General features: G+C 44.1%; 1 protein-coding gene and 1 non-coding gene across 3 annotated transcripts in view; both read left to right on the top strand.

The window, feature by feature from the left end:
- The window catches only part of KLHL29 (kelch like family member 29), a 1,298,229-nt gene that overhangs the window by 1,202,398 nt on the left and 67,915 nt on the right, over positions 1–27,916 (top strand). For both annotated transcript variants that reach the window (XM_040348525.1, XM_040348526.1), the window contains exon 14: positions 21,502–21,695. In XM_040348525.1, the coding sequence (XP_040204459.1) occupies positions 21,502–21,695 (194 nt within the window). The remainder of the gene's footprint in view (positions 1–21,501; positions 21,696–27,916) is intronic.
- Positions 6,860–6,941, top strand: TRNAS-UGA. Its single transcript has one exon. It is a non-coding gene; the product is annotated as a tRNA-Ser (tRNA).

The raw sequence follows: 27,916 nt of genomic DNA, 5'->3' as shown, positions 1-27,916 counted from the left end.
TGTGTGTTCTGTTTCTGTACATTTGCCCATGCAGTACCATTGTGTTTTCTTTATATATATATATAAATCTAAACCTGCTACAGTAAAAAAAAAACAGGAGAGGAGTGAGCTGGTAAACAGGAAAAGGAGGGGTAATGTCACTTATAATTGCACCCCCTGTCCCCTCAGACTCAGGGAAGCTGACCTCTCAGCACCCCATCATTTATGCCCAAGCTCACAGAATAATCTCAATTTAACCAAACTAGAAACAAATATTGATACCGCACTCTGCAAATAATATATCAAAATAAATTATTTTGTCACATTGACTGGAACAAAAAAGAATACCCACCTGGAGCCGCAGGAACATTTCACTCAACAGATCGATCGGTTGGTCAGTTTTCATCTTGCCTAGTGCCACTTATACCAACCATTAATGCACAGATCAATACCATGCCAGCAGAGGCTATTGTTCATAGGTTGTACAGAGAAGTATGATTTTGTGTGTTTCTGTGACCCTTAATAAAAGGATTCTCATTGCTTTGTTGCTGTTTCCTGGCATTTGGAGAAAATTGCAGTTTAAATGATACCTCTATTGTCTCGATGGATCAATAATGGATTGGAGGCTTTGATGACTGCTTAAGGCTTGATTTTTCCCATCTGTGGACAATAAAGAAACTGGTTAAATGTACTATTTCATTTTGCGGTCACCCCTGGTGTAAAGATCAACTCGGGGCAGAAAGATGCAAATTAATACATTATTAAATATATACAGTATGGCCCGGATTCACATACATCGGCGCATATTTATGCCGCCGTAGCGTATCTCTTTTACGCTACGCCGGCGCAGCGCACAGAGGCAAGCACTGGATTCACAAAGCACTTGCTCCCACTCACTGTTAAAGATATGCTGGGTTTCCTCGGCGTAAGCCAGCGTAAGTGGAAGTGGGCGTGAGCCATGCTAATGAGGCGTGACCCCATGCAAATGATGGGCCAAGCGTCATAGAAGTACTTAAAATGAACGGCGCATGCGCCGTTCCGTGGCCGCATCCTTGTGCGCATGCTCAGAATCACGTTGGAACTACTCCCTAAGATGCGACGGATCACTGCCTACGACGTGAACGTAACCTACGCCTAGTCATATGACGGCTTGTGTTCCCTGGTCCATACCTTTGCATGAGTTGCGCCTCCTATATGGGGAATAACTTTACGCCGGACGTAGGACTTACGCAAACCGCGTATATTATGCGCCGGGCGCAACTACGTTCGTGAATCGGCGTATCTCCCTCATTTGCATATGTGCATAGAAAATCAATGGGAGCGGCAAATGCGCCCAGCGTAAATATGGTCGGATGAAGCCTATTTTCAGGCGTATCTCAGTTTATGGGCACGGCACATAGATACAATGGCGCATACTTAAACTTACGCGGCGTATCTGAAGATACGTCGGTGTAAGTGCTTTGTGAATCCGGGCCTATATATATATATATAAATGTAGAGCAAACCTCATAGGAGCGACTGGTAAATAGGGATCCACCACCCTCCACAGCCAGGCACACCAAATTTCCACAGGCTGGCTTGAGACAGGAAAACAGTGCAGCAACACCTCTTCAGGCACTGCCAAGCAGCCTTGCTGCAACTGCCCCTTTCATTAGTCCTCCTGGCTACTTCCCATAGTCCTCCCAGACTGCCACTCTCACCAGCCACCCCGCTGTCTTTTTCCTTGAGACCTGGAAATGCTAGCTGGTTCCTGTTGTCCTCACTCTTGCTCCTGTGCCGCTGGACAGAACTGCTCTTGTGTGTCTTAAGAGGAGCACCCGAGCCCCAGGCCTGAGGTCACCACCCCCCCCTCCCCAGACTAGGGGGCTACCATTAAGGGCCTCTGACAGCCTCATCAGCACTCCATCTCCAGCTTCCACCTGAACTCTCTTGCCCCTTTTAGCCTAACTGTGAATATTTAAGAGGTGCACTCCCCCTGCCAGCCTATTTGGCCAGGGTATGGCTGGGGCCCTCCTGAGTCACTTACCCTGACCCAGGTTCAAGCAAGCTAAACCTAAATTTACCTATACTATCAAAAAACTATTTTTACACTAGCACTCTCCACTAGAGGGTGCTATATATATATATTTTTTTTTTGCAACTATTGTAAGTACCTGAATTTGATTTGATATCAGCTCCTTGGAATCCCTATACAGCAGAATTTGCTACAATGTAAAGTAGTGAGTGTGCAGCTTGTATAACCGTGTCAATTTGCTGTCCCCTCAAAATAACTCAACACACAGCCATTAATGTCTAAACAGCTGACTAATTGGGCCCCAAGTGTCATTTTGTGTGGCCACCATTATTTTCCATCACTTTCCTTAACCCTCTTGGGCAAGGAGTTCACCAGAGCTTCATATGGTTGCCACTGGAGTCCTCTTCCACTCCTCCATGATGACATCACAGAGCTGGTGGATGTAAGAGACCTTGCGCTCCTCCACCTTCGGTTTGAGAATGCCTCACAGATGCTCAATAAGGTTTAGGTCTGGAGACATGCTTGAAAAGTCCATCATCTTTACCCTCAGCTTCTTTAGCAAGGCAGTGGTCGTCTTGGAGGTATGTTTGGGGTCGTTATGTTGGAATACTGCCCTGCGGCCCAGGGAGGGGATCATGCTCTGCTTCAGTATGTCACAGTACATGTTGGCATTCATGGTTCCCTCAATGAACTGTAGCTCCCCAGTGCCGGCAGCACTCATGCAGCCCCAGAGAATGCCACTTCCACCACCATGCTCGACTGTAGGCAAGACACACTTGTCTTTGTACTCCTCACCTGGTTGTCGCCACACGCGCTTGACACCATCTGATCCAAATACGTTTATCTTGGTCTCATCAGACCACAGGACATGGTTCCAGTAATCCATGTCCTTAGTCTGCTTGTCTTCAGCAAACTGTTTGCAGTCTTTCTTGTGCATCATCTTTAGAAAAGGCTTCCTTCTGGGACAACAGCCATGCAGACCAATTTAATACAGTGTGCAGTGTATGGTCTAAGCACTAACAGGCTGACCCTTTCAGCAATGCTGGCAGCACGCATACATCTATTTCCCAAAGCCAATTAACCTACCAGCATGTCTTTGGAGAGTGGGAGGAAACCCACACAGGCACAGGGAGAACATGCAAACTCCAAGCAGGTAGTGTCATGGGTGGGATTTGAACCAGCAACACTTTTGCTGCTAGGCCAAAGTGCTAACCACTTAGCCACTGTACTGCTTAAAAGGTAACGTTTAATACCATATTATTACAATATGGCTTATGTCACAATTTTATATTAAATATTTTTATTATTTTTTAGCAACATATTTGTGGGGTTTTTTCCCCACAAAAGTAGAGTTACCCTTTAAACTGGAACATAGGCAAGTATTAAAATGTGAGAAAGCTGTATACTCAGTAAACGACACAATAATTTGCCAAAATGCTTAAAAAACTGATGGTTTAAAATAACTTTAACAAGACAAGAAGCAGCATAGCCTGTAGAACAGGAAAGGTTGAAGCATCCTTGCAAAAAAACAGAAGCGCATAGCAAATAGTTTTGTAAACTGTATAAAGTGGGTGGTGAAATACTGCAGATGTGAAATTTCCCTTTAACGATTTCAGACGGTCATGCACACAGTGATGTCGTTTAACAATCAACTGTGCAGAATGGCTGCAGCTTAATTCACTGATGCATCACTGAAAACAATTCTGCTAAGGTTACATTGACGGTCATGCCGGATGTGCCCAGAATTATGATGGTTAGTTTGGCAGCTTTGTAAATGATCTGCAATGAAGGACTTCCATTGGTCCTCTGCTCTTCAGCTTAATAGCTCACTCTTACAAAGCTTTTATAGGGCTAGATTTTTATTTTCTGTTTTTTTAATCTGGACTTTGACAGTGTTTTATTATTTTGTCAGTTTAGTCATGATTCAGTAAGATTTGCATTTATATCACGGCAGAGAAGGCAAACTCTGAACTATAGATGTAACTGCCGATCTCTGGCTTCTAATTGGATGGGATAGCTGTAGAGCTTTTCCCTAAGGCCTCATGCACACATGTGGTTACTTTGCTACTCTGAATACCAGAACTTTTAGCAGGAGAAAAGCTGTCTAAAAAGAGTGCCTAAGGCCAGGTTGACATATGTGCAGCCGTGGGTTTGTGCCTGGGGTCCGGGCATGTCTGTTCACCGGCTCAGGTGCAATTCAGGTCTGAATTTTTGCCTGAATTTGCACCTTTTTCAATCTTGACCATGGCCACCCCGGATATGTGTGAACTGGCTCCATTGAGAGTAGGGTGACCACGTGTCTCGGATTGCCCGGGACAGTCCCGCATTTTGCAGGTCTGTCCCGGTACCTTTATTCCAGGACAATACGGTGTCCTGAATTCAAACTGACACAGCCACCCCCCGGGCCGGTCTGATGCCCCCAAAAAAGGCCGCCACATCACCACTTTACTCACTGACAGTACTTGTCCTGGCCAATTTTGCCTGGAGGAGCCCAATCCCGCCCCCTGCTTGTGATTGCGGAAATCATAAATCCCGCCTCTTGTGCCAAATCACTGTGCTATGATTCGTTACAGCACAAATTGATTTTTGTGAAGGAGGGTGTCCCTGAATGGTAGTTTGGAAATGTGGTCACCCTAATTGAGAGACCGTCACACTTGCAAAGAAAGGGAAGGCCAACACCGTTTCAGGTAGGAGTAATCCTCTCCTTGATGACCAGAACTGCTACAAAGGATCTTGGGGAAGGCAACTTTTAAAAAGTGGATTTTGATGGACTTTGTATTTTCTGTATTTATTGGTGTATAACACTCACTTTTTTACCCTGAAAATAGAGGGCAAACTGTGCCTGTGTGTTATACGCAGGGGGGGCCGTGGAAAGTTTTTTTTCTGAAACTTCCCTCTTAAAGTTAGGGTGCGTGTTTTACGCCTGTGTGTGTTATACGCAGATAAATACGGTAATTGAAGGCTGGTAATGAAGAAGATTCTAGAGGGTGGAGGGTGCATTAGAAATATCTTGTAGCCATGCATGGCGTGGGACTAGGAGGATAAATTAGGAGGTTGGGATGAGCAGGCCCGTCGGAACCCGACAGGCAAAGCAAGCATTTGCCTGGGGCCCCGAGCTGGCCAGGGGCCCCGAGCAGGGAGGGCCCTTGCCGCACCGCTGCGTCCTCCTGCAGTCCGGTCGGTCATGTACCATAACCGCGCGGTACAGGAGAATCAGGTTCCTGTTCCCGGCCGGACTGACAGGAAGTGCACACACTGAGTGTTCACTTCCTTTTAGTCCAGCCCCGGGAACAGCAAAGTGAATCTCCTGTACCGCGCGGTACACGGCCGACCGGACTGCAGGAGGACGCAGCGATGTGGCAAGGGCCCTCCCTGCTGGGGCCACTGTGCGTACACCAACATCTGCCGATGTGTGCGTGTGAGGCGGAGGATAGGGGTAAGCCCCCGCTTCTCAACTTGAAATGTCACTTTTTTATTTTTTGCATGGGGCCCCCAAATGTCTTCGAACGGCCCTGGGGATGAGTAAGGGAGCAGAATTGAGGCCTGTACACACGAACGGATTTTACGACGGGAATTGTGTGATGGCAGGTTTTGGTGAAAAATCCAACCGTCTGTACGCTCCATTGGACAATTGTTGTCGGATAATCCTCTCCTTGAAATCCGGAACTGCTACAAAAGGATCTTGGGGAAGGCAACTTTTAAAAAGTGGATTTTGATGGACTTTGTATTTAATTGAAGGCAGGTCTGGTAATGAAGAAGATTCTAGAGGGTGGGGTGGATTAGAAATACCTTGTAGCCATGCACGGCATGAGACTAGGATGATAAATTAGGAGGTTAGGATGAGTAAGGGAGCCGAGTTAGAGGTTTGGGATTATATTTGCATATGGGGTCAGGAAATATTTGGGGAATAGGTTGTGAAGTATTTTGGGCATCTTGAGTTAAGATCGGTCATTGATTAGAAGCTACTTTGCAGATCTACAGTGGAGGCAGCAGATTAGGAGTGAGAACAATGGAAATCTCCAGGATGCCCATAAATCTCTATGGCCAGACACAGCATGGGGGGTGGGGGGAGTATCACTCTAGGCCAGGGGTCTCAAGCTGGCGGCCCTTGTAGCGAAACTACAAGTCCCATCAGGCATTGCCAAGCTGACAGTTACAAGCTTGACTCCCACAGGCAGAGGCATGATGGGACTTGTAGTTTCGCAACAGCTGGAGGGCCGCCAGTTTGAGACCCTTGCTCTAGGCAAAAAACTAAATGCTCTGTTTGAGATTTATATACATGAGTATTTCTACTTCTACTCATCCAGTCCTGATATTTAGACATCTCTGCCACAAAGTAAAGCCAGAAGGATGGCACTTTTTTTCTCCGTTTACAGTTAAAGCGGAACCAAACCCATCCATTTGACCGTTTCCCAAAATAGTTCCATTTAAGGCATGCCATGATTGATAATTGGCACAGTTGCTAGTACTCTCAACATGACTGTCAAGTCGTCAAATGGCTGGTGTCATAACTGATCACATGTACAGCACCAGGGCAACTGCAGATCAAACAGGCTAAGATGGCAGCTTCCTTGGCTGAAAAGGAGAGACCATTGGTGACACCACCCCACCCCTAACCTGTGATTGGATAGTGAAGGGGCAGCAGTATACTGTGCAGGTCATTTCTCTGTTCCCTCTGCTTTCTCCTGTAATCAAGGTTTTTTTATAGCATATTTGCATGCAGCACACCTAATAATACTTAATTAAATATAAATAATGTAATGATTAAATTATAAATGAATAAATAGTTGCATTAGTGTGTGTCTTTCATATCCACCTTTAGTTTATTTAGCTCATCAGGAACAAGATGAAAGCATGCTGTGTACAGCTGTGATGGCCGAGTGGTTAAGGCGTTGGACTTGAAATCCAATAGGGTTTCCCTGCGCAGGTTCAAATCCTGCTCACAGCGAGTATTTTTTTAAAAAAGATTCAGCTTAATGAAATGTAATAATTAAAAGAAAATACCTCCCAACTTTTTGAGATGGGAATGAAGGATACCTAATAGCAAATGTATGTAGGCATAGGACACACCCCCTGTCATGCCCTGTGTCACGCCCCCTTAAAGGAGAATAAACCAAAAAAAGGTTAATTAAATCCACAAGGGCTTTTTTTTACCAATACTATTCCATAATTGTCATATTGTGCCTCGCTGTTGCAGGGCAGGTGGTGGGTGTGTTCAAAGGTGGGTTTTGTCTGTGTTGCAACCCACCCTTACACACAGGCAAAACCTGCTGTTCAACACACCCACAACCCGCTGTGCAACATACACAAAACCGGGCCTTCAGCACACTGTAATCCACTGTTTGCATAGCTTTCAATTGTGCCCGTGAAGTGGTATCTTCCATCGAAAGATACCTCCTATGATGTGCGCATGCAACATGGTGACGTAATGCCATCTGATCGGGAAATCAACTAGTAAGCCCTTCAATACTGCGTATGCGTGGGCACTTTTCGATAGAACACCCAGAGTGTCTAGCGTGGAGAAGTGGCTTTGGTTGGCAGTGGTGCCATTTGGTTTGGATGATGTAATTTCATTAGTGAATTATAAGAATATGTAAACCCAACATTTCATATTCCTGATATGTGCCTGCTGTACCATGTACTTGTATGAAACATGATACTGTTCTCTTCGTATTGCTTCCTTTGTGTGGAATCCCTGGTGTTCCTGCTAGTCCCTCTGCGTTCCTATTAGAAACTGAGCACACTAAGCAGGAGAGCACAACGTGGTCAGTTCTCACAGCCTGTCACTGGAATGCTCAGTGTGCTCTTCTTCCCCCTTCCACTCAGCTCTTATGCAGCTTAGAACATTTGGAATGTGATCACTTATAAAAAAAAAGAGGGGAAAAAGGTATTTATAATGTCTATAAACAAATGTTTTGGCTTTTATTGCTATTTTATACTGAATGGCTTGTTTTACAAGGTGACCAATTATAATCGCTTTAAGGTCTGAGTTGGCCAATTGATATCAAGGGCCAGAGTGAGGCTGATAGTGTTGCTACACCACTGCTCCAGTTTTATAAAACAGCCTTACATTATATGAGTCAAACTCATCTGTAAGACAATATACAACTATTATTGTTAGAATGATTAATGCCTCATCAAAAAGTCCCTTCTAGAGATAGGAGAGGCTGCATTTAAAGTAGAGCTAAAGGTAATACTTTTTTTTTTCATTTTGAATGAAAATTATCTGCTTGTCGACCGCATCACTTAGATGTACAGTGGCAAGGTGGCTTTCTTGCACTGGATCACGTACCTCATACGTGATCCTGCACTTCTGTGTAGGGGGCGTGTGATTAGACACATCGCGTGATTGGAGACAGCATAAGCTGACCAGCGGGTGCCGGCCAATGGATGTCTACTGGCACCCACTGATTTTTTTTTACCAAAAATACATAGCAGAATACATATTGCCCTAAATTTATGAAGAAATATTTTTTATTTTTATTATTTTATTATTATTATAATTGGATATGTTTTATAGCAGAAACTAAAAAATATGGGCCAGATTCGGAAAGGACTTACGACGGCGTATCTCCAGATACGCTGTCGTAAGTCTGAATGTGAGGCGTCGTATCTATGCGCCTGATTCAAAGAATCAGATACGCTAGAATTTGTCCAAGATACGCCTGACGTAAGTCTCTTACGTCCTCGTATCTAAGGTGCATATTTACGCTGGTCGCTAGGGGCGCTTCCGTTGATTTACGCGTCGAATATGAAATTGAGTAAGATACACTGATTCAGAAACGTACTTGCGCCCGTCGGATTTAGCTACGCCGTTTACGTAAGGCGTATGGCCGGCGTAAGTTTACCCCTCATAAAGCAGGGGTAAGTCATGTTAAGGTATGGACGTCAGAAACTTCGGAACAGTGTCGTATTTTACGTCGTTTGCGTAAGTCGTATGTGAATGGGGATGGGCGTAGGTTACGTTCACGTCGACAAAGCATTGAGCCGACGTATCTTAGGGAGTATTTGCGACGTGATTATGAGCATGCGTGCGCATGCGCCGTTCGTTCAGCCCCTCATTTACATGGGGTCACGGCTCATTGTAATACAACACGCCCACTGCCTTGATAATTTGAATTAGGTGGGCTTACGCCGGCCCCATTTACGCTACGCCACCGTAACTTAGGGTGCAAGTTCTTTCTGAATAGGGTACACGCCTCTCTAAGTTACGGCGGCGTAGCATATATGAGATGCGCTACGCCCGCCTAAAAATACGCCAGTCTTTCTGAATCTGGCCCTATATATTTTTTTTGGGGGTCTTTTTTTTGTTTATAGCGCAAAAAATAAAAGAACCCAGAGGTGTTCAAATACCACCAAAAGGACACAAATTGTATTTGGGTATAGTGTTGCATGACCGCGCAATTGTCAGTTAAAGTAACGCATCACAAAAAAATGTCCTTGTCATGACTTTTGGAGAGCTTTCCCATCATGTAGCCCAAACTGGAAGTGAGAGGTAATCCCTCCAAGGTGAGCTAATCCCTGGTTGTCACAAGAACTGGAACCCCCTGGGAAAGTTCCCCTCTATTCCTTTTCTGATGACACCCCAAAATTTGTGATTTTCTTTCGCTTTCTCTCTCAGTGATAACAGTAAATGGGACAAATAGAGAGAGCGAATGTCCTGGATGGGAACACCGACAGCAATAAAAACCCGACCGGTGTTCTAATCCCTCTCCACTCTATACAAATCTAAAAAGAAAAGTTTTTCCTCCACTTACACTTTTAAGTCATGGAAATGCTGCTATATGTAAGACATCTTTCAGGAAGTGCCAGTTGAAAGAGCAGACCATTATACAGATCTACTTGACAGCTGAAAGTGTAATCATTTTCCGCCGTCTCCCTGGCTCATTTTACAAGAGCTTTTTGAATTGCTGCCACATTATCCAAGAAGCAAAAGGGGATAAAAATGCAAGTGAACTCCTGACATTGTGTAGGATAAATCTTCATCGAGAGTGTATTAACCGTACATCTTTACAGTCACCAAGCTAATCAAATCAAATGTCATTGACCGCAAAACTAATTTAGCGCTCCAGTGACGTATCAGTGATCTGCGTACTGTACTGGAAGCAGCTGCCATCTTGTAATCATTTGCCCACAGAGCATTCATCTTGAAAGCTTCTGGTCTTGCAGGGGGGATACGAGAAGACTGTAAGTGTAGATGCATTTATTATTGAGTGCTGCGGCTTATATTCATTTTTTTAACAGGAGGCCATAGTTCTACTTTAACTTTAGAAGAGAAAAATCAGGTGTGTGGTCCTGCCAGACAGGACCGTGTGAGTTGTGTAAAGTCTAGCACAGAGGTATTACTATGAAACTATCAAAGAAAAGTATGAAGAAAGTATTCACCACCATAGGACAAATTGCCATTTCGGGGACACTTGTGTCTTTTTTTTTTTTTTTTTGTGTGTTGATATTCCCATCGCACACTTTCCTGGATAAGGCTTAAAGCGGTTGTAAACCCATCGATGTAACACTTAAAAAAACTGTTAACATTCCCGGCATGCCGGGAATGCTAACTGCACATTGGTTGTGCTCTCAACCAAACTGTCAAACCATCCAATGGCTGGTGTCATAACTGATCACATGTGCAGCTTCATGGCAGTTAAAGATTGAACAAAGGCCAAGATGGCAGCTTCCTTGGCAGAAAAAGATAGGAGGGTTTACAACCGCTTTAAGGAGTAACGGGTGCTGCAGCAACAACCAGCTAGAATTGCAAACATCACAAATCAAATGCATATATTGGCCAGCACACCACGGATCATCGATTATGTCCAAATCTTTATTAAAAGAAAGAAGATCCTGTGATGCCATCTTGGTCTCCTTTTCCTAGTTGCAGCGAGTGAAGGCAGCCAGGCTACCGATGATGTTACCGATCCTGGAGCCTCTTGTGAGATGTGATGTTAGTACCCCAGGAGGCTTCAGGATCAGGGGACATGTCATTCTGGTCTAGGCCAGCATGGCGGCCAAAAGGGGCCAGACAAAAAATTTGCAAGGAGGAGCTAGACAGAACTGAATATCTTTTTTGGAGTTAAGTTGCTCTTTCAGATCAGACAGACTTGCAAAATGACTTATAGCAAGCATACAGAATCCTTTACAGGCACACAGCATATCAGCCATTGTCAGTATAACATATTCCAGTATATGGCAAGCAACATCTGATTGGTTGCACCCAGTTACGGGTCTTCCTGAACTAGTTTCTAAATAAGCGGCATTATCAATTCTTCACACGAGGAAGGTTCAATTACTGCAGAGGAGCTTGATGATTGGGAAGGTACTGCTTCACCCCACGAGCCAGACCAAAGGCTCCTTTTAAGTAGAAGGCTTAGGCGAGCCAATTAACAGAGGGATAAGAGAGACATCATGTTGTACTATTTTAACAGATCTGATGAGTTCCACTGAATAAAATGTTTAAGTAAAATAACAGTTTATCCCTGTATAGTTGCTGTTGGATAGCTGCCTCATTGATTTACAAGGAGGGAGAGGGAAAGGTCAGATGTGTTCATGGGGAGGCTGTGGACTGAGCGCAGACGTGCTGGGAATGCCGTGCCTTGGCTAATTTCAGAAAGCAGTATTGTTCTGGCTTGCTGATATTACAGGGAGCATATATTGGATTGAACAAGTCATTTGGAATAGCAAAAAATTGATTGAGTAGGTGTACCCTAAGTATGCAAGCCACATGAAAACAGACGGGTTTATGGGTGTGATGCAAGTTTTATTTTAAAGCTCATGCCTTGTACACACAATCTGTTTTCCCGACGGGAAAACTGCCATGTTTGCTTTTTGTCGAGAAAACCGGCCGTGTGTGTGCTCCATAGCAATTTTACAGACGAGAAAACTGGGCGCAAAAAAAATTAGAACCAGCTCTCTTTTTTCCCCGTCGTGATTTCCGGCGGACTTTTTACCGTTGCGAAAACCGCTCGTGTGTATGCTTTTCCCAAGGGAAAAAAACCGTGCATGCTCAGAATCAAGTATGAGACAGGAGCGCTTGTTCTGGTAAAACTAGCGTTCATAATGGAGATAGCACATTCGTCACGCTGTAACGGACTGAAAAGCACGAGGCTGAAAAGCGCGAATCGTCTCTCACCAAACTTTTACTAACACGAGGATTAGCAAAAGCAGCCCAAAGGGTGGCGCCATTTGAATGGAACTTTCCCTTTATAGTCCCGTCGTACATGTTGTACGTCACCGCGATTTGGTCGGGCGGGATTTGGCATGAACGTCTGTATGCAAGGCAGGCTGGAGAGAAATCACGTCGGGAAAAACGTTTTTTTTCCTGACAGGAAAACTGGTCGTGTGTAGAAGAGAAAGGAGAAAAAAGAAGCTGATATGAGCACTCCACTGGCAGATTGGGTGAAGTGCTTCTATTGATCCTTTAAGTGAAAGAGAGGGCAGATGGCTAAATTCACAATATGAAATCTGTCCTACCAACCGCTTTTAAATTGCAAACCATAGAAATACAGAAAGGAGCGTCAGACCAAAACCAAATGAAAGAGACCAAGAGAATTGTAATTGTTGGTAAAAAAGTTATATAAAAACATCCAACACTTTTTTGAGGGGCAGCATCGCTCCGTCTTCCCAGGACTTCCATCCTCCATTACTGCTCAGCAACTGCTGTTAAATTGTTATGTGGGGAGATCCAACAGAGATCTGTGAAGTCCATGAAAGTTTTATCCTGTGCTGAGCACTGATGATGGGGGAGTGGTGATTCCACCCAAAATACATTACATTTTTTACCAACAATTCAAATTATCTTAAAGGAGTTGTAAAGGAAAAAACATTTTTGCCTAAAATTAATGTCTGCAAGGTAGACAGACAGAATAGTGTAATGATTCTGTTAAAAAACTAGTAAATACCTATTACATTTCTTCATCTATATCACCTCCGGCGTTCTAGTTTCTGTTCTCTCATTCACTTCCTGGTTTGCGGCGCTCGTTCATGTAAGAACTACATTTCCCAGTATGCATTGCGGCACACCCAGTATTTCACACCTCCTTGAAGTCTCTAACATGTAGAGAGCGTCCTGCCGCACAGATGTAGTTCCCAGGAGGGGGTGAGCACGTTACTGACCACCGCAGTAAAGCCTCCCTTCACGGTGGTCAGTAAAATCAGACAAGCAGGAAGTGAGCAGAACAGAGAAGAAATAGAGCAACTTCTGAGCAAAAACGAACAATGAAAGTGAAAAGAGGAACGTCTGCAGGTAAAGGATGCTTATTATGAAAAAAAAATGTTCCTTTACAACCCCTTTAAGCTCGTTCATCCAATTTTAGTCTATACTGTATTTCCAGGATTTGAGCTACAGTTGGCTGCCCATTGCTGTGTAGGAGCCGCCTCACCAGAGCTATTGAGCTTTGTTTGAAAGCTTTCTTCATTTGATTACACATGCAAGTTCAAAAGTTCCCTGCTCCTCTCTGAGTGCGTTGTTTCAGACATCCCTGCTACACAACACTGTGTCCTCACTTATTTTTGCTGCAGTTAAAGCCACAGTTTGTAGTTTGTTCTGGGACCACCCTAGCTTGTGATTGGATAGTGAAGAAGCAGCAAAATACTGATGGTTGACAATGCTGACCCCTGCTCTTCTAATCTAAATTATGCTACAAAGAAGACTACAAGAGGCCACTATGAAGACAGACTGAGGATTTATTTAAAATATAATTAAGGATTTTCCAAAGACCACCTCACTGGTTTATATACAGTAAAACTGTGGAGCACAATTAGTTCTAGAAACATGCTTGTAATCCAAAGCACTTGTATATCAAAGCAAGTTTCTCCATAGGAAATAATGGGAATTCAGATGATTTGTTCCACAACCATTTATTATAAGTCCTTCAGTTTATAGTCCATATAAAAATATTATAGCAATGTGATAGGTTGTATAAAATGTCCATCCACAAATGGAAGCCTCCACAAGGGGATTAGAAGCAAAATCCAGCAGGAGGTACAGAGTAGTAAAGAGAAGAGAGACGCCTCTAAGTGTAGCAATAAGTTGCTAAATATTATACCTTCATTAAATGTAACCATATTGCTATACTTCGAGGCACCTCTCTTCTCTTTTATTTTCTGTGCTGAGAGAGCCCTCCTGGCACAGTGACAGAGCTGTCATGGTCGGGAGCTGGTGGGGCGGGCAGGCTCCCAATCAAGTGACTACTGTGACAGCCAATCAGAGTGTTAATGTGATCAGGAAGTCCATCTCTCCCATCAGGCATGCAGACTCACTTAAAATAAGGTGACCAGATTTTTAAAATGAAATCCAGGGACATATTTTTTTTTTACTAGTAATGGCGGCAATCAGCGACTCTCTGCCCGTCGCCCCCGCCTCACAGCCTCTCAGCCTGTCACGTCTTACTCTCCGGGCCCCGGCTACTACTAGGTGGGGAGCGGAGGAAGATCACTCTGCCAGGGAAGGCAAGGAGATAAGCAGGCAGGCGGCTGGCCGGGACGTGAGCCAAGGCAGAAGAACATGCGAGCGGAGCTGAATGGGCATGCACCCGAAACTAAAGAAATATTCCCTCTGCTCCAACCAGCACATGATAATCAGAAAGGGGTGCAGATAATGGGAAAAATACACCCCCCTAAGCTAGTAGAGCAGGGGGTGTAATTCAGATTTTTTTTTTTTTTATTCTGCACTGACTGGCCCAGATTCACATAGAATTACGTTGCTCCTGGGCAGCGTAACGTATGTGATTTACGTTACACCGCCGCAGGTTTACAGCGTTAGTGCCTGATTCTCAGAACACTTACCTGTAAACTTGCGGCGGTGTATCGTAAAAGCGCACGGCGCAAGCCCGCCCAATTCAAATGGGGCGGGCACCATTTAAATTAGGCGCATTCCCGCGCCGAGCGTACTGCGCATGCTCCGTCGGTAAATTACCCAACGTGCATTGCGCTAAATGACGTCGCACCAACGACATTTGCTTAGACATTAACGTAAATGGCGTCCAGCTCCATTCACGGACGTCTTACGCAAATGACGTAGATTTTTTAAATTTCGACGGCCATACTTAACATTGGCTGCGCCTCATAGACCCAGGGGCAACTTTACGCATCGCAAAGGCTATGGAAACGTCGTAAATTCTCTGCGTCGAGCGCGCGTACGTTCGGGAATCGTCGTAATTTGCTAACATAAGCGACGGGGAAAACGACGTCGGCGACACCTAGCGGCGGGAAAAAAATTAAATTTAAGATCTCACAGCGTAAGAGCCTTTCGCCTGTCAGATCTAATGGGTATCTATGCGTAACTGATTCTAAGAATCAGTCGCATAGATACCCGGGGCCAGATTAGGACTTACGACGGCGCAAATGGTGTTGCGCCGTTGTAACGCCTTTGAGAATCTGGGCCACTGTCTTTGAAATTGCCCCAGCCCCTGTTCAAATCCGGGCACAAAACCAGGGACAGACTTGGTCCGGGGACAGTGTCCCCAATCTGGGGACTGTCCCCTGAAACCGGGGATGTCTGGTCACCCTAACTTAAAAGGACACCGAGGCTTAATGGGGAAGGGTTTACATCTATTTTATTTTAAGTATGCTTTAAGACACTTACTGAAAATACACTGTGGTTTCCCTTCCAGCATCCCTTCAGGTGACACAGAAGAAAACAATTTTCCAGCACTTAAGCAATAATTGTCTTCTAATAAAGAAAAACCATAACATTTTTCTAAAATTTCGAAATCTATTCCTCTGCGGCTAGCTCAGCACCTTTTCCATCTCGTTCTCCGTTTATAATCTAAATACATATTTGCGTTGTCACCTGCACTCGTTCCCACAAGTTCTGCCTTGTGCCATGTCACTTTATTAATCTTTGTCAGACAGGTCAATAGTTTTAAGTTCACCGTGTCATCTTAATTCCCACTCCTGTCGGTTATATTTAAAGCCAGTGCCTCGCCGGAGTTTCTCATTCTGTAATAAACAGCCTCTAAAAATCACTCATGTAGACACTCTATGTATTGTGTAAGCGATGGTTAATAAAGCATGAAGGTAGGAAAAGGAGACAAGAATCACATGGAGGCGCAATTGTCTTATTGGCAATTTGTGATTAAAGGAAAGGATGCTGCAGTATGGAATGACGGTAACAATTCTTTGTGACATGACTAAATCAAACAATACGCATTAATCATCTGAAACAATGAGCTATACAATGTTTCAAAATAAGGAGGTAAATGGTAACATAATGGAACATAAGCATGGGAGGTCCAGCTATACTTTCCAACCTGGTAAGATGGGAAAGAGGTTTGCATGAAGTACACCAGATTGTCAAAGGTTGGCCAGTCTTAGGCTGGCCATACATTATACAATGTTCTTATTTAATTTCCTTTAGATTTACCTTGTATGTAGTGCAAGGGCCTGCCTGATTACATACAAATTGAAAGTGTTTAAAGGGATGTTCCAGCCAATTTTTATTTATATTAAAAGTCAGCAGCTGCAAAAAGTGTAGCTGCTGGCTTTTAATAAACAGACACTTACCTGTTCCAGCGTTCCAGCAACGCGCCTGCCGGGGCTCCGCTCCTCTCCCTCCCTCCCCGGCCGGCGTCTTCATTTCAACTGTGGGCACCCGGCCGTGACAGCTTTCGGCTGATTGGACAGGAGATCGCCTAGGTCCTGTGACGTGTCCTAGGCGATCGCCTACAGGGAGGGGCTGCTGTAGGCGATTAAGCTTAATCGCCTAACCAGCCTCTCGGCGGAAGGAGGAAGTGGGACAGGAAGTCCCACTCCTCCTGAAGCCCCCACTCCCCCCCCAAAAAAGTACATGCCAAATGTGGCATGTAAGGGGATGAGGAGTGGGATAAGCGGAAGTTCCAATTTTGGGTGGAACTCCGCTTTAAGTTTGACCTCATATTATAAGGTGTTGGTAAATATTAAAGGTGAAGTAAAACCTCCGTAAAAAAAAAAAAAATACACCCTGCAAGACAAAGGCATAATGAGCTAGTATGCATAGCATACTGGCTCATTATGAAGTACTTACCTGAGATTGAAGCCCCCGCAGCCATCCTCGTTCCCCTCCTCTGTTGCCGCCATCTCTCCCGGGTGACTTCCGGGTATCGCAGCTCTGGCACTGTGACTGGCCGGAGCCGCGATGACGTCACTCCCTTGCATGCTTGGCATGATCGCCGTTAGAAACGGTACGCTCAGTGCGCCTGCGAGCCGTTGCGCCGTAGACATCGGTGTATGACTTTTGCAAATATCTCCTAAACCGTGTAGGTTTAGGAGATATTTCTTGCACCTACAGGCAAGCCTTAATCTAAACTTACCTGTTGGTCTGTAAGGGTTGGCCTGTAAGGGTTTAAAACCACTTTAAGGAAAATTGTACAAGGAACTTAGCAGAGGCGCATTGTGGGCGGTATTGCCGCGGTTCCCATTGTTTTAAATGGGAAGGAGCGGTATACACGCCGCTCCTGTCACCACTCCAAAGATGCTGCTGACAGGAGATTTTTTTCCTCTCCCGCCAGCGCATCGCCTCAGTGTGAAAGCCCTCGGACTTTCACATTGAGTATGCAGTGCAGGAGTTTTTCAGGCGGTATAGCAGCGCTATTTTTAGCGGTGTATCGCCTGAAAAACTCCTCAGTGTGAAAGTGGTCTTGGGTGAAAAAAAAAAAGTGAAATCGGGATCAGGAAAAATTCCTCCTTCCCTGGTGCATGCTGTGATTAATCTTTCCACCTCAAATATACTGTAGCGTGCAATTATTAGAATGTAGTAACTATTACTAATAAAATGGGTATCTAAGCCCAATGCTTTTTAATGCCTCGTACACACGGTCGGACTTTTGACCATGCAAAAGTCCGCCGTGAGACTGTCGGAAGTCCATCGGAAAAGATAGAGAACAGGTTCTCTATCTAAGGTCCGTCGGACTTCTGAGAAAAAAAGTCAGATGGAGGCAACACACGGCCAGACTTTCCGAGAAAAAAAACATGTCTGACTTTTTTTCTCGGAAAGTCCGGCCGTGTGTACGAGGCATAAGAGTTACTATAGTACTGTATGCCTTTCTCAACCCTTTTTACCCCAGAGGAACCCTGGAATTTAAAATGTTCTCATTTTTACTTTTTAAACCTCCCCCCGCTAAAACTCTATTCAGGGGTCAGTGGGAAAATGCTCCCCTTACAATGATAATGACACCCTTGCTGACGGCGAAAAACATTGATATGCTGTTGACTCTGCCAGTTGGCAAAGTATCATCAGTTAGGAGGTCAATTTGCCATAGATCAAAAAACCCCTAGCAATCTCTGGAGGAACCCTAGGATTCCAAGGAACCTTGGTTGAAAATGCCGAGTATAGAGCAGTACTCCCAGTTTATATGCAGTGTTCAAGTTCAGAAAAGCCTCGTACACACGATCGGATATCTGATGCAATCTAATCCGATAAATTTTTTCGTCATATATCCGATGAAGCTGACTTTCATCAGTCTTGCCTACACATCATCAGTCAAAAATCCGACCGTGCCAAAATGTGGTGACGTAAAACACTACAACGTGCTGAGAAAAATGAAGTTCAATGCTTCCAAAAATGTGTCAACTTGATTCTGAGCATGCGTTTTTTTCTATCGTTTTTTTATCCATAGGAAAAATTTAAAACATGTTCTATTTTTTTTCACCGATGGAAAGCAAACCGATGGGGCCCACACACGTTCGGTTTGTTCGATGAAAACGGTCAATCGGTCTGTTTTCATCGGACAAACCGATCGTGTGTACAGGGCATAAGACACACTATTTTAACGAGCTGTAACATAAATACACCAACATAATTTGCTGGGTTCAAGCCTGGCCCACCAACTTGCCTACTTTACCTCACCACTGGCCCATTATTGTAATGGGCAACCGCACTGACCAATAGTGAGGCATGAGCAGTATAAGTGGCAGGGCCCATTGGGTTCCATAGAACCCCAGTTTGGAAATTGATCCATTATACAGGTGTCCTGTTGCTATGGCCAGTGCTAACCGATTATCCTTGGGAAAAGGCAGAAGGTAAAATCTCAACAACCTTACTTTAGGCAATATCAAACCTAATTTGCTCACAGCTAATATATCAACATTGGGCAAAGCTCAATAGCAGGTCTTAGCATATACAAAAAGCAGTATGTAATTGGGATGCGAGGTATGCATTCTTTAAATACCCATCTTCCTTGCGGCTATCAACGTAATGAACTATATTCCAGGGACAATTCAGCACTTGGAATATTTGTGATTGTCTTGTATCCATCTAAATGTTAACCTCCTCTTCTTTCTGGACTTGAGCACACAATGACCAGTGTTCTTTATGTGTGCAGAGCAGGCTGACGTCATAGCAATTGTGTTTCTGTGCATTACTGCATAGAACCTTAATTCCTTTGGCATAAAGGATCATGGAATGTAGTTCCATGTAACAATTAGAGATAGAGGCAATATGACAATGTAACATGGATGTATCTATTGATTCATGCATATATACAATGCATGTTCAAAATACTTGCTCCTAAAGTACAATAGGAGCTTAAGTGCTCTAACCTTGCAAGTCTGGCCTTTTCTTCCTACACATCCATTAAAAAAGGATTACACATAAATGTGAACTGTTTAAGTTAATGTACATACTGTGCTCCTATATATATACCAAAAAGCTATAATATTATGACCATCCACCTAATATTAAGTACTAAGTAGGTACCCGTTTTGCCGCCTGAACAGCCCTGACACATTGAGGCATGGACTCCATTAGACCTCTGAAACTATGCTGTTGCATCAGCAGAAGATCCTTTAAGCCTTTGCCATCTTGTCCTCTTGATGCTACCTCTTCCCCAGATATATGACACACACGCACCTGGCCATCCAAAAGAAAACATGATTCATCAGACCAGGCCACGTCTTTCCATTGCTGTGTGGTCCAGTTCTGATGCTCACATGCCCATTGTAGCTGTGGACATGGATCAGCATTGGCGCCCTAACTGGTCTGCGGCTACACGACCCCATACACAGAAAACTGCACTGTGTGTTCTGACACGTTTATATAAGAACCAACATTACCTTTTTCAGAAATATGAGCTACAGTAGATCTTCTATTGCAGTGGTCATCAACCCTGTCCTCAGGGCCCACTAACAGGCCAGGTTTTTATGTATTACCATGGGGAGATGCAGACTAGAATACTGCAATCACTGAGCAGCAAAATATGTCACCTGTGATGTATTTCAGTTATCTTGCAAACCTGGCCTGTTAGTGGGCCCTGAGGACAGGGTTGATGACCACTGTTCTATTGGATCAGACTACATAACAAGCCTTCACTCCCCACATGCAATAATGAGCCTTGGCTGCCCATGGCCCTGTCACTTGTTAACTGGTTTTCCTTCTTTGGACCACTTTTGGTAGGTCCTGACCACTGAAGATCAGGAACATCCCACAAAAGCAGCCGTTTTGCATATGCTCTGACCCAGTCCTCAACCCATTGCAATTTGGCCCTTGATAGTTACTCAAATTTTTATGCTTGCACATTTTTTTCTGCTTCTAGAACATCAACTTCAGGGACAAAGCATTCACTTGCTGCCAAATATATCCCACCCACTTTTATCTGCCATTGCATTAAAGCGGAGTCCCACCCAAAAGTGGAACATCCGCTTTAAGCACTCCTCGTCCCCTTACATGCCAAACTTGGCATGTCATTTTTTTGGTGGGGGAGTGGGGGCTTTGTTAGGAGCGGTACTTCCTACTTCCACCTAGGGACCGCCTAGGCGACTCCTCCTCTGCCCCTAGGCAGCTCATCCCTCTAGGCGATCTCCTGGGGCAAGTGATAGGTCCCAGTAGATCGCACACGCAACTCGCACATGCGCAGTGCGTGCCTGGCCGTGAAACTGAAAGCTGTCACGGCCGGATGCCCAGAGTGTGAATGGAGGCGCAGGGGAGAGGAGCGGGAAGAGGAGCGGCACTCCGTGCGGCCGCATCACTGGACCGTGGAACAGGTAAGTGTCTGTTTATTAAAAGTCAGCAGCTACAATTTTTGTAGCTGTTGACTTTTAATAAACATTAAAAGTCTGGAACTCCGCTTTAAGAAAATCAATGTCATTCACTTTAACTGTCAGTGGTCGCAAGATTATGGCTGATTGCCATACATTTCTAATAAAAATAAAAATAAGAATAAAAAAAATTAAATAAGACCTGAATAATAGGCACAGCCATCTGTCAGCTGGCATTGTTGACTTTCTGCAGCAGATCTTCCCCCGGAGCCCTCAGACCTGCTCATCTGCAAAGTGCAAATGTCAACCTTTTGTGAAGATCAGTGCCAAGGCATTCACATGACACATCCCAATAGACAAACAGAAGGGGGAAGCTCCCTAGAGGGGTCAGTAGCAAAGAGAGGGAAGGGAGCAGTAAAGACCTGTCAAAGTTTCAAACATTCTCAGCTATATCCCGAATTAACATTTTTGGACAGAGATACACTTTAACGTAATTGGTTATGATTATTGTGTTGTTTCAGGAATGCTGTCATAGCTGCTAACAATAACAATTTTGTGTTTTTTAGGTATGATACAATTATCAACCAGTGGGAGGCGGTAGCGGCTCTTCCGAAACCGGTTCACTCTGCGGCAGCCACTGTGTGTGGAGGGAAGATCTACGTTTTCGGAGGAGTGAATGAAGCGGGCAGGGCAGCAGGGGTCCTGCAGTCCTATGTGCCTCAGACCAATACCTGGAGTTTTATTGAATCACCAATGATCGGTAAGACAAGAGAACATGTACAATGCAGAGTTCAATGATTGGGTAAACAGATGTGACCTGTAGGCCAAGTACATTGTTACAGCATATGTAGTGTACATTATCCCTTATGTTACAAAATGTTCTATGGAAAACTGTAGAGATTGCCTAATTCAATATTTATAGCAATCTCTAATGGGAAATGGCAGCATTTACCACGGTGGAACAGGTACTCCTGCTTTCGGTAAAGTATCATAAATGTTAATGAAGATTTAAAACAACCATGTCTCTAATCTTTAGTCTTTATGCACACTGAGCTTTAAAAATGTCTGCCTCTAAACCCCCCCTCCACGCTAGTCTAGGTGCCCATGCACACATAGATTTTGGAGGCAGGGGCATTAGATGCAGAAAAAGACTGTACAACCAGTAGCAGCTGCGTTTTGGAAGAAAATATACTTTGACGCATTTTAATGTGTCTAAACGCAGATGCATCAAGCACTTGAGCATTTATTCATTTCAATGGCCAGAAATGATTATTCTGGCCAATGAAATGAATTATCGGCCAAGCTATTTTTACACACATCAAGTGTTTTTTTTCTGCGAAAACACTGCTGCCTGGAGGAAACGTGTTTAGGAGAGCTGGACAAACACCCTGTGTCCGGGGGGCTTTTTTCTTGATGAATTCGAACCCCAATTGCCTACACTATGTTAACGCCTAAAATGGTGAAATAATCTTTTCCTTATATACAGTATACAGTAAAACCTTGGATTGCGAGCATAATTCGTTCCAGAAACATGCTTGTAATCCAAAGCACTTGTATATCAAAGCATTTTTTTTACAGGGTAGAAGAAGAGAGGCACCTCTAAGTGTAGCAATAAGTTGCTAAATGTTGTACCTTCATTAAATGTAACCATATTGCTCCTCTCTTCTTTTTTATACTCAGTTGTGACATGACGCTACTCTTATATCAAGACATCGCTTGTATACCAAGGCAAAATTTATTAAAACATTTCACTTGTCTTGCAAAACCCTCTCAAACCAAATTACTCTCAAACCAAGGTTTTACTGTACTGTATAACCAAAATGATTGGAGCAATTCTGTGCTGGAATCAGTGCATTATATACAGTATACTGAATAACCAAAATGATTGGAGCAATTCTGTGCTGGAATCAGTGCATTATATACAGTATACTGAATAACAAAATGATTGGAGCAATTCTGTGCTGGAATTAGTGCATTATATACAGTATACTGAATAACCAAAATGATTGGAGCAATTCTGTGCTGGAATCAGTGCATTATATACAGTATACTGAATAACCAAAATGATTGGAGCAATTCTGTGCTGGAATCAGTGCATTATATACAGTATACTGAATAACAAAATGATTGGAGCAATTCTGTGCTGGAATCAGTGCATTATATACAGTATACTGAATAACAAAATGATTGGAGCAATTCTGTGCTGGAATTAGTGCATTATATACAGTATACTGAATAACCAAAATTATTGGAGCAATTCTGTGCTGGTACCTATTGAAATCTGCACAGAAACCAAGTACTCAAACACAGTATTTATTTGTTGGGAGAGGCTCAGAAGCTTTGTTGGTTTTTGTTGATATCTATATCACTGTTAGCTGGAATATTTTGTCTCATTATCTTTTCTGGTTTAAAAAAATATATATTTTTACGTCCACTCTAGTCAATGCTTTAAAAGAACCAATTACAGAAAATGCAGAACGATGCATGTATTGCATTTTTGGATGTGGAGTTGCAGTTGAGGTTGGTGTACACCGGGCACCTATGATTTGGGGTGCCCATTAGAAGGAACATTTGAAGGTATCTACATTCTCTTAAAAAGGACAGATAAAACTATACTAGCTGAACTTTGTGCAGAAGTGAGGCACAGCCAGTGTTGCCAACTGTCAGTAATTTTACTGGCAGGCAGTAAAAATAAAGGCAATTTTCTCCTGCCAGTAAATGCCAGTAAAAGTAAAATGTTGCCAGTAAAAAATAAGGCTGCGACGCTTAGATTGGTCCAGAGCCGGCTGAGACCATCCAAGTGCTTGCTACAGTGTGATCAGGCAGCTCTGGCAGAGGCAGTACCTGGGCATGTCTTGTGATGTCATGGTGCAATAGAGCCAAGCAGAGTAGCCAGAGCCTCATGTGTGGGTCTGCGATATGAGAGCAAGGCAGGTTGGGACCGGGAACGGGACCGTCAGTGCTGTTTAGACTGGTCTGGACTGGAGGGACCATTTGGCATAGAGAGAGACTGTCACTGCGACTCAGGAGGGGACGTGTTGTGTCAGTGAGGTCTCATCATCATCTGTGCTGCTACACACTGCTGTCAGTGTCACTGTGAGAGTCAATTTAGTGTGTGTGTGTGCCACCCAGAGCTACTTATTTACTATATCAAAAATAAAATAAGAAAAATGTTTTTTTTGCCTTATCTACCTTAAAGCGGGGGTTCACCCGTACATAACACTTTTTACCCTTAGATGGATGCTCGTTTTGTCTAGGGGAATCGGCTAGTTGTTTTAAAATATGAGCTGTACTTGCCGTTTACGAGATGCATCTTCTCCACCGCTTCCGGGTATGGGCTGCAGGACTGGGCGTTCCTATTTTGATTATCAGTCTTCCGAGAGGCTTCCGACGGTCGCATCCATCGTGTCACGATTTTCCGAAAGAAGCCGAACGTCGGTGCGCAGGCGCAGTATAGAGCCGCACCGACGTTCGGCTTCATTCGGCTACTAGTGACGCGATGGATGCGACCGTCGGAAGCCTCTCAGAAGACTGTCAATCAAGAAGAAACGCCCGCTCCCGAAGACCCATACCCGGAAGCGACGGAGAAGATGCATCTCGAAAACGGTAAGTACAGCTCATATTTTAAAACAACTAGCCGATTCCCCTAGACAAAATGAGCATCCATCTAAGGGGAAAATTTGTTTTATGGGTGAACTCCCGCTTTAAATCATATTGCTAATTTCACATTGTATTTGTTTGTAGCCTAAATACTCTGGCCCAGATTAACGTAGGGCGGCGTAACTATGTGCGGGTGTAGCGTATCTTATTTACGCTACGCCACCGCAACTTAGAGAGGCAAGTGCAGTATTCACAAAGCACTTGCGTCCTAAGTTACGGCGGCGTAGCGTAAATGGGCCAGCGTAAGCGCGCGTATTTCAAAGTAGGCAGGTCGTGGGCGTGTTGTATTTAAATTAAGCCTGACCCCATGTAGATGCATGGCCGAACGACTGGCGCATGCGTGCACATGCTCTGTATCACGTTGAATGTTCAAATTAAATTACGCCCGCTCAATGCTTAGGCGACGTGAACGTAACCTACGCCCAGCCCCATTCACGGACGACTTGCGCAAACGACGTAAAATACGACGCTGTTCGGACGTTTCCAACGTCCATACCTAACATGACTTACCCCTGCTTTATGAGGGGTAACTTTACGCCGGTCCGACGCCTTACGTAAACTACGTATCTTGATACGCCGGGCGCACGTACGTTCGTGAATCGGCGTATCTAGCTCATTTGCATATTCGGCACGGAAATCAACGGAAGCGCCACCTAGCGCCCAGCGTAAATATGCACCCCAAGATACGACGGCGTAGCAGACTTACGCCGCTCGTATCTAGGCAACAGTGAGGCGTATCTGATTCTATGAATCGGGCGCAGAGATGCGATGCCTCACACTCAGAGTTACGACGGCGTATCTGGAGATACGCCGTCGTAACTCCTTTGAGAATCTGGGCCTCTAATTTGCACTTAAAACTGTCATTTTGTAACTTTGAAATACCAGTAAAAACTTGCCAGTAAATTTTGGGTGTTGTGTCAGTAAATTTCAATCTGGTAGGTTGGCAACACTGGGCACAGCTGGTAACTCGTATGTAGACTGCTCACTGATTCCAAAAGCTATTAGAGGTCACTTGGCCATCCCGACCCTTTGGCATCTTCTAAAACTCAGTTCTGGAAGAATTGACCCATCAGTGTAGAAAATGAGTGATTGCAATAAACACTGCAAATACCTCTGTGAATACTTGGGTCCAGATACATTGTAAGTGCAGGACCCATTTTTCATTAACAAGCCTTTGTACAAGTCCCATCCTGAATAGAAAAACAAGCAGCAGCGGACTTCTAATGAGATGTTATCCTCAGGAGTATTAACACCATGTAATAAACCCACGGCCAGCCTGAGACGCTCTCTCTTTGTAAGACAAATCACAGCGGGGACTTTTTTGTTAATCAACCTGCAGTCATCTGTATTCCTTTTTACCTGGAACCAAAAAGTACTTAAGAATTTCCATAACAAAAGCACAGTTAGTTTGACAACGGTGAAGAGAAGTGTTTTGTCAGGCGTGGTGCATTTTGGTAATGAAAAACAAATCTGAGCATAAGCTTTTCTCACGGCACTCAATATATACTCAAAACAAATTTTAAAATATGGCTTCATTGTAAACAGACAAAAAGCATGAATCTTCAAAATATTGTGGACACCTAACAATGAACGTTATTCTCAGGGGCTAGAAGTTGTCTAAAAGAAAAAATAGATGAAAGCATTTCGACGACAGTACTGTGGTGGCAACTGCACAATGAAAGTGTTGATGGTACAAATACTGGACATTAAATGGTGATGAGTAGTAGATTCTAATAGCCGGTTCACACTGGGGCGACTCGTACGGCGGCTCAGCCGCCTGACGAGTCGCGTCCCATTCAATGCAATGGAACCGTTCTAATAGGAGCGACTCAAGTCGCTCCGACTTAGAAAAAGGTTCTTGCACGACTTCGGGGGCGGCTCGGGGCGACCTGCATTGACTTCTATACAGAAGTCGTTTTGCGGGTCGCCTCTGAAGTCGTCTTCAGGACGACTTGCAGAGTCGCCCCCGAAGTCGTGCCGCGGAAGTGTGAACCGGCTCTGAGGGCCCATAAAATGAAATTACTGGTTGGTTTATAGAAACAAGACAGCATTCATTGTAAAGGTTGAGGGATCAGAAAATATTTGAGGTTTGATCCTGAAAGCTACTCTCTAAAGCTAGGTACTCCAAGGAAACTAAACTTGGAGGATTTGGTACCCCCAAACAGCTCAATAGACCTTTCCAAATGTATTGGGCAGTGGGATGCTTCATGCCAATCTAAACTTTGTATCTGCGCTAGGCATTATTATTATTATTATTCTTGATTTATATAGCGCTAACAGTTTGCGCAGTGCTTTAAACCATGAGGGCCGTCAGTACAGTTACAATACAATTCAATACAATACAGGAGGAATCAGAGGGCCCTGCTCGTTAGAGCTTATAATCTATAAAGGAGGGTCAAGTGATACAAAAAGGAATGGGCTGATGGAGAAAATAAAAGTACAGTTGTTAGGTGGGGGGGAAGGATAGGCTTCTCTGCAGATAAGGGTTTTCAGTGATCATCTGAAAGCAAACAGAGTAGGAGATAGCCGGACAGATTGGGGTAGAGAGTTCTGTAGGATTGGAGAGGCTCTTGAAAACTTCTGAAGGCGAGTGTGAGAGGAGGTGACAAGGGAGCTGAAGAGCAGGAGGTCAAGGGAGGTATAAAGAGAATGGTTTGGTTGGTATTTCGAGACTAGGTTAGTGATGTAGGTGGGGGCTGAGTTGTGGATGGCTTTGTAAGCTGTTGTTAGTATTTTGAATTTAATTCATTTGGTGAGCGGAAGCCAGTGGAGGGATTGGTTGGTAAGGTGGATGAGCCTGGCATTCGCATACACTATGAACTTAAGAGCAGATAGCCTATGTAAAAGTAATCCAATGCGGAGGGAGTTGCGGTAGTCTAGGCAAGAGATGACCAGAGAGTAAATTAGAAGCTTAGTGGTGTCATTGCTTAGGAAGGGGCGTAGGTTGAAGCGTCAAATTTTGCACAGGGATTGGATATGGAACTGAAAGGATAGCGGTTACATCACAGGCTTAGGGTCCTCTAACAGAAAGATAGCAACACTGGCTGAAACTGCACATGCTGAAACCATGTGAGCCTAGTCTAAGGGTAGCCATAAACCAGCCTTATCCTGAATCAAAAAGCCCAAAATGATGCTGGGTCACTAGAGATTTTCATACCCAATTAGGTGCGCTGTCCTCTTAAAATTACCACCTCATTTCAGTACATTCAAGAAATCCAGTACAAGGAAAATTGTATTATGAATTATAAATAAACAACAATTCATGTGAAAATTACTTATTAAAATGAATATCAAAAAAAATAAATAAAAGAATGTACAAAA

Source organism: Rana temporaria, chromosome 4 (genome assembly GCF_905171775.1).
Source record: "Rana temporaria chromosome 4, aRanTem1.1, whole genome shotgun sequence".
Classification (NCBI taxonomy): Eukaryota; Metazoa; Chordata; class Amphibia; order Anura; family Ranidae; genus Rana; species Rana temporaria.
The sequence above is the reverse complement of the archived record's forward strand: the minus strand, read 5'-3'. Positions and strand labels throughout refer to the sequence as shown.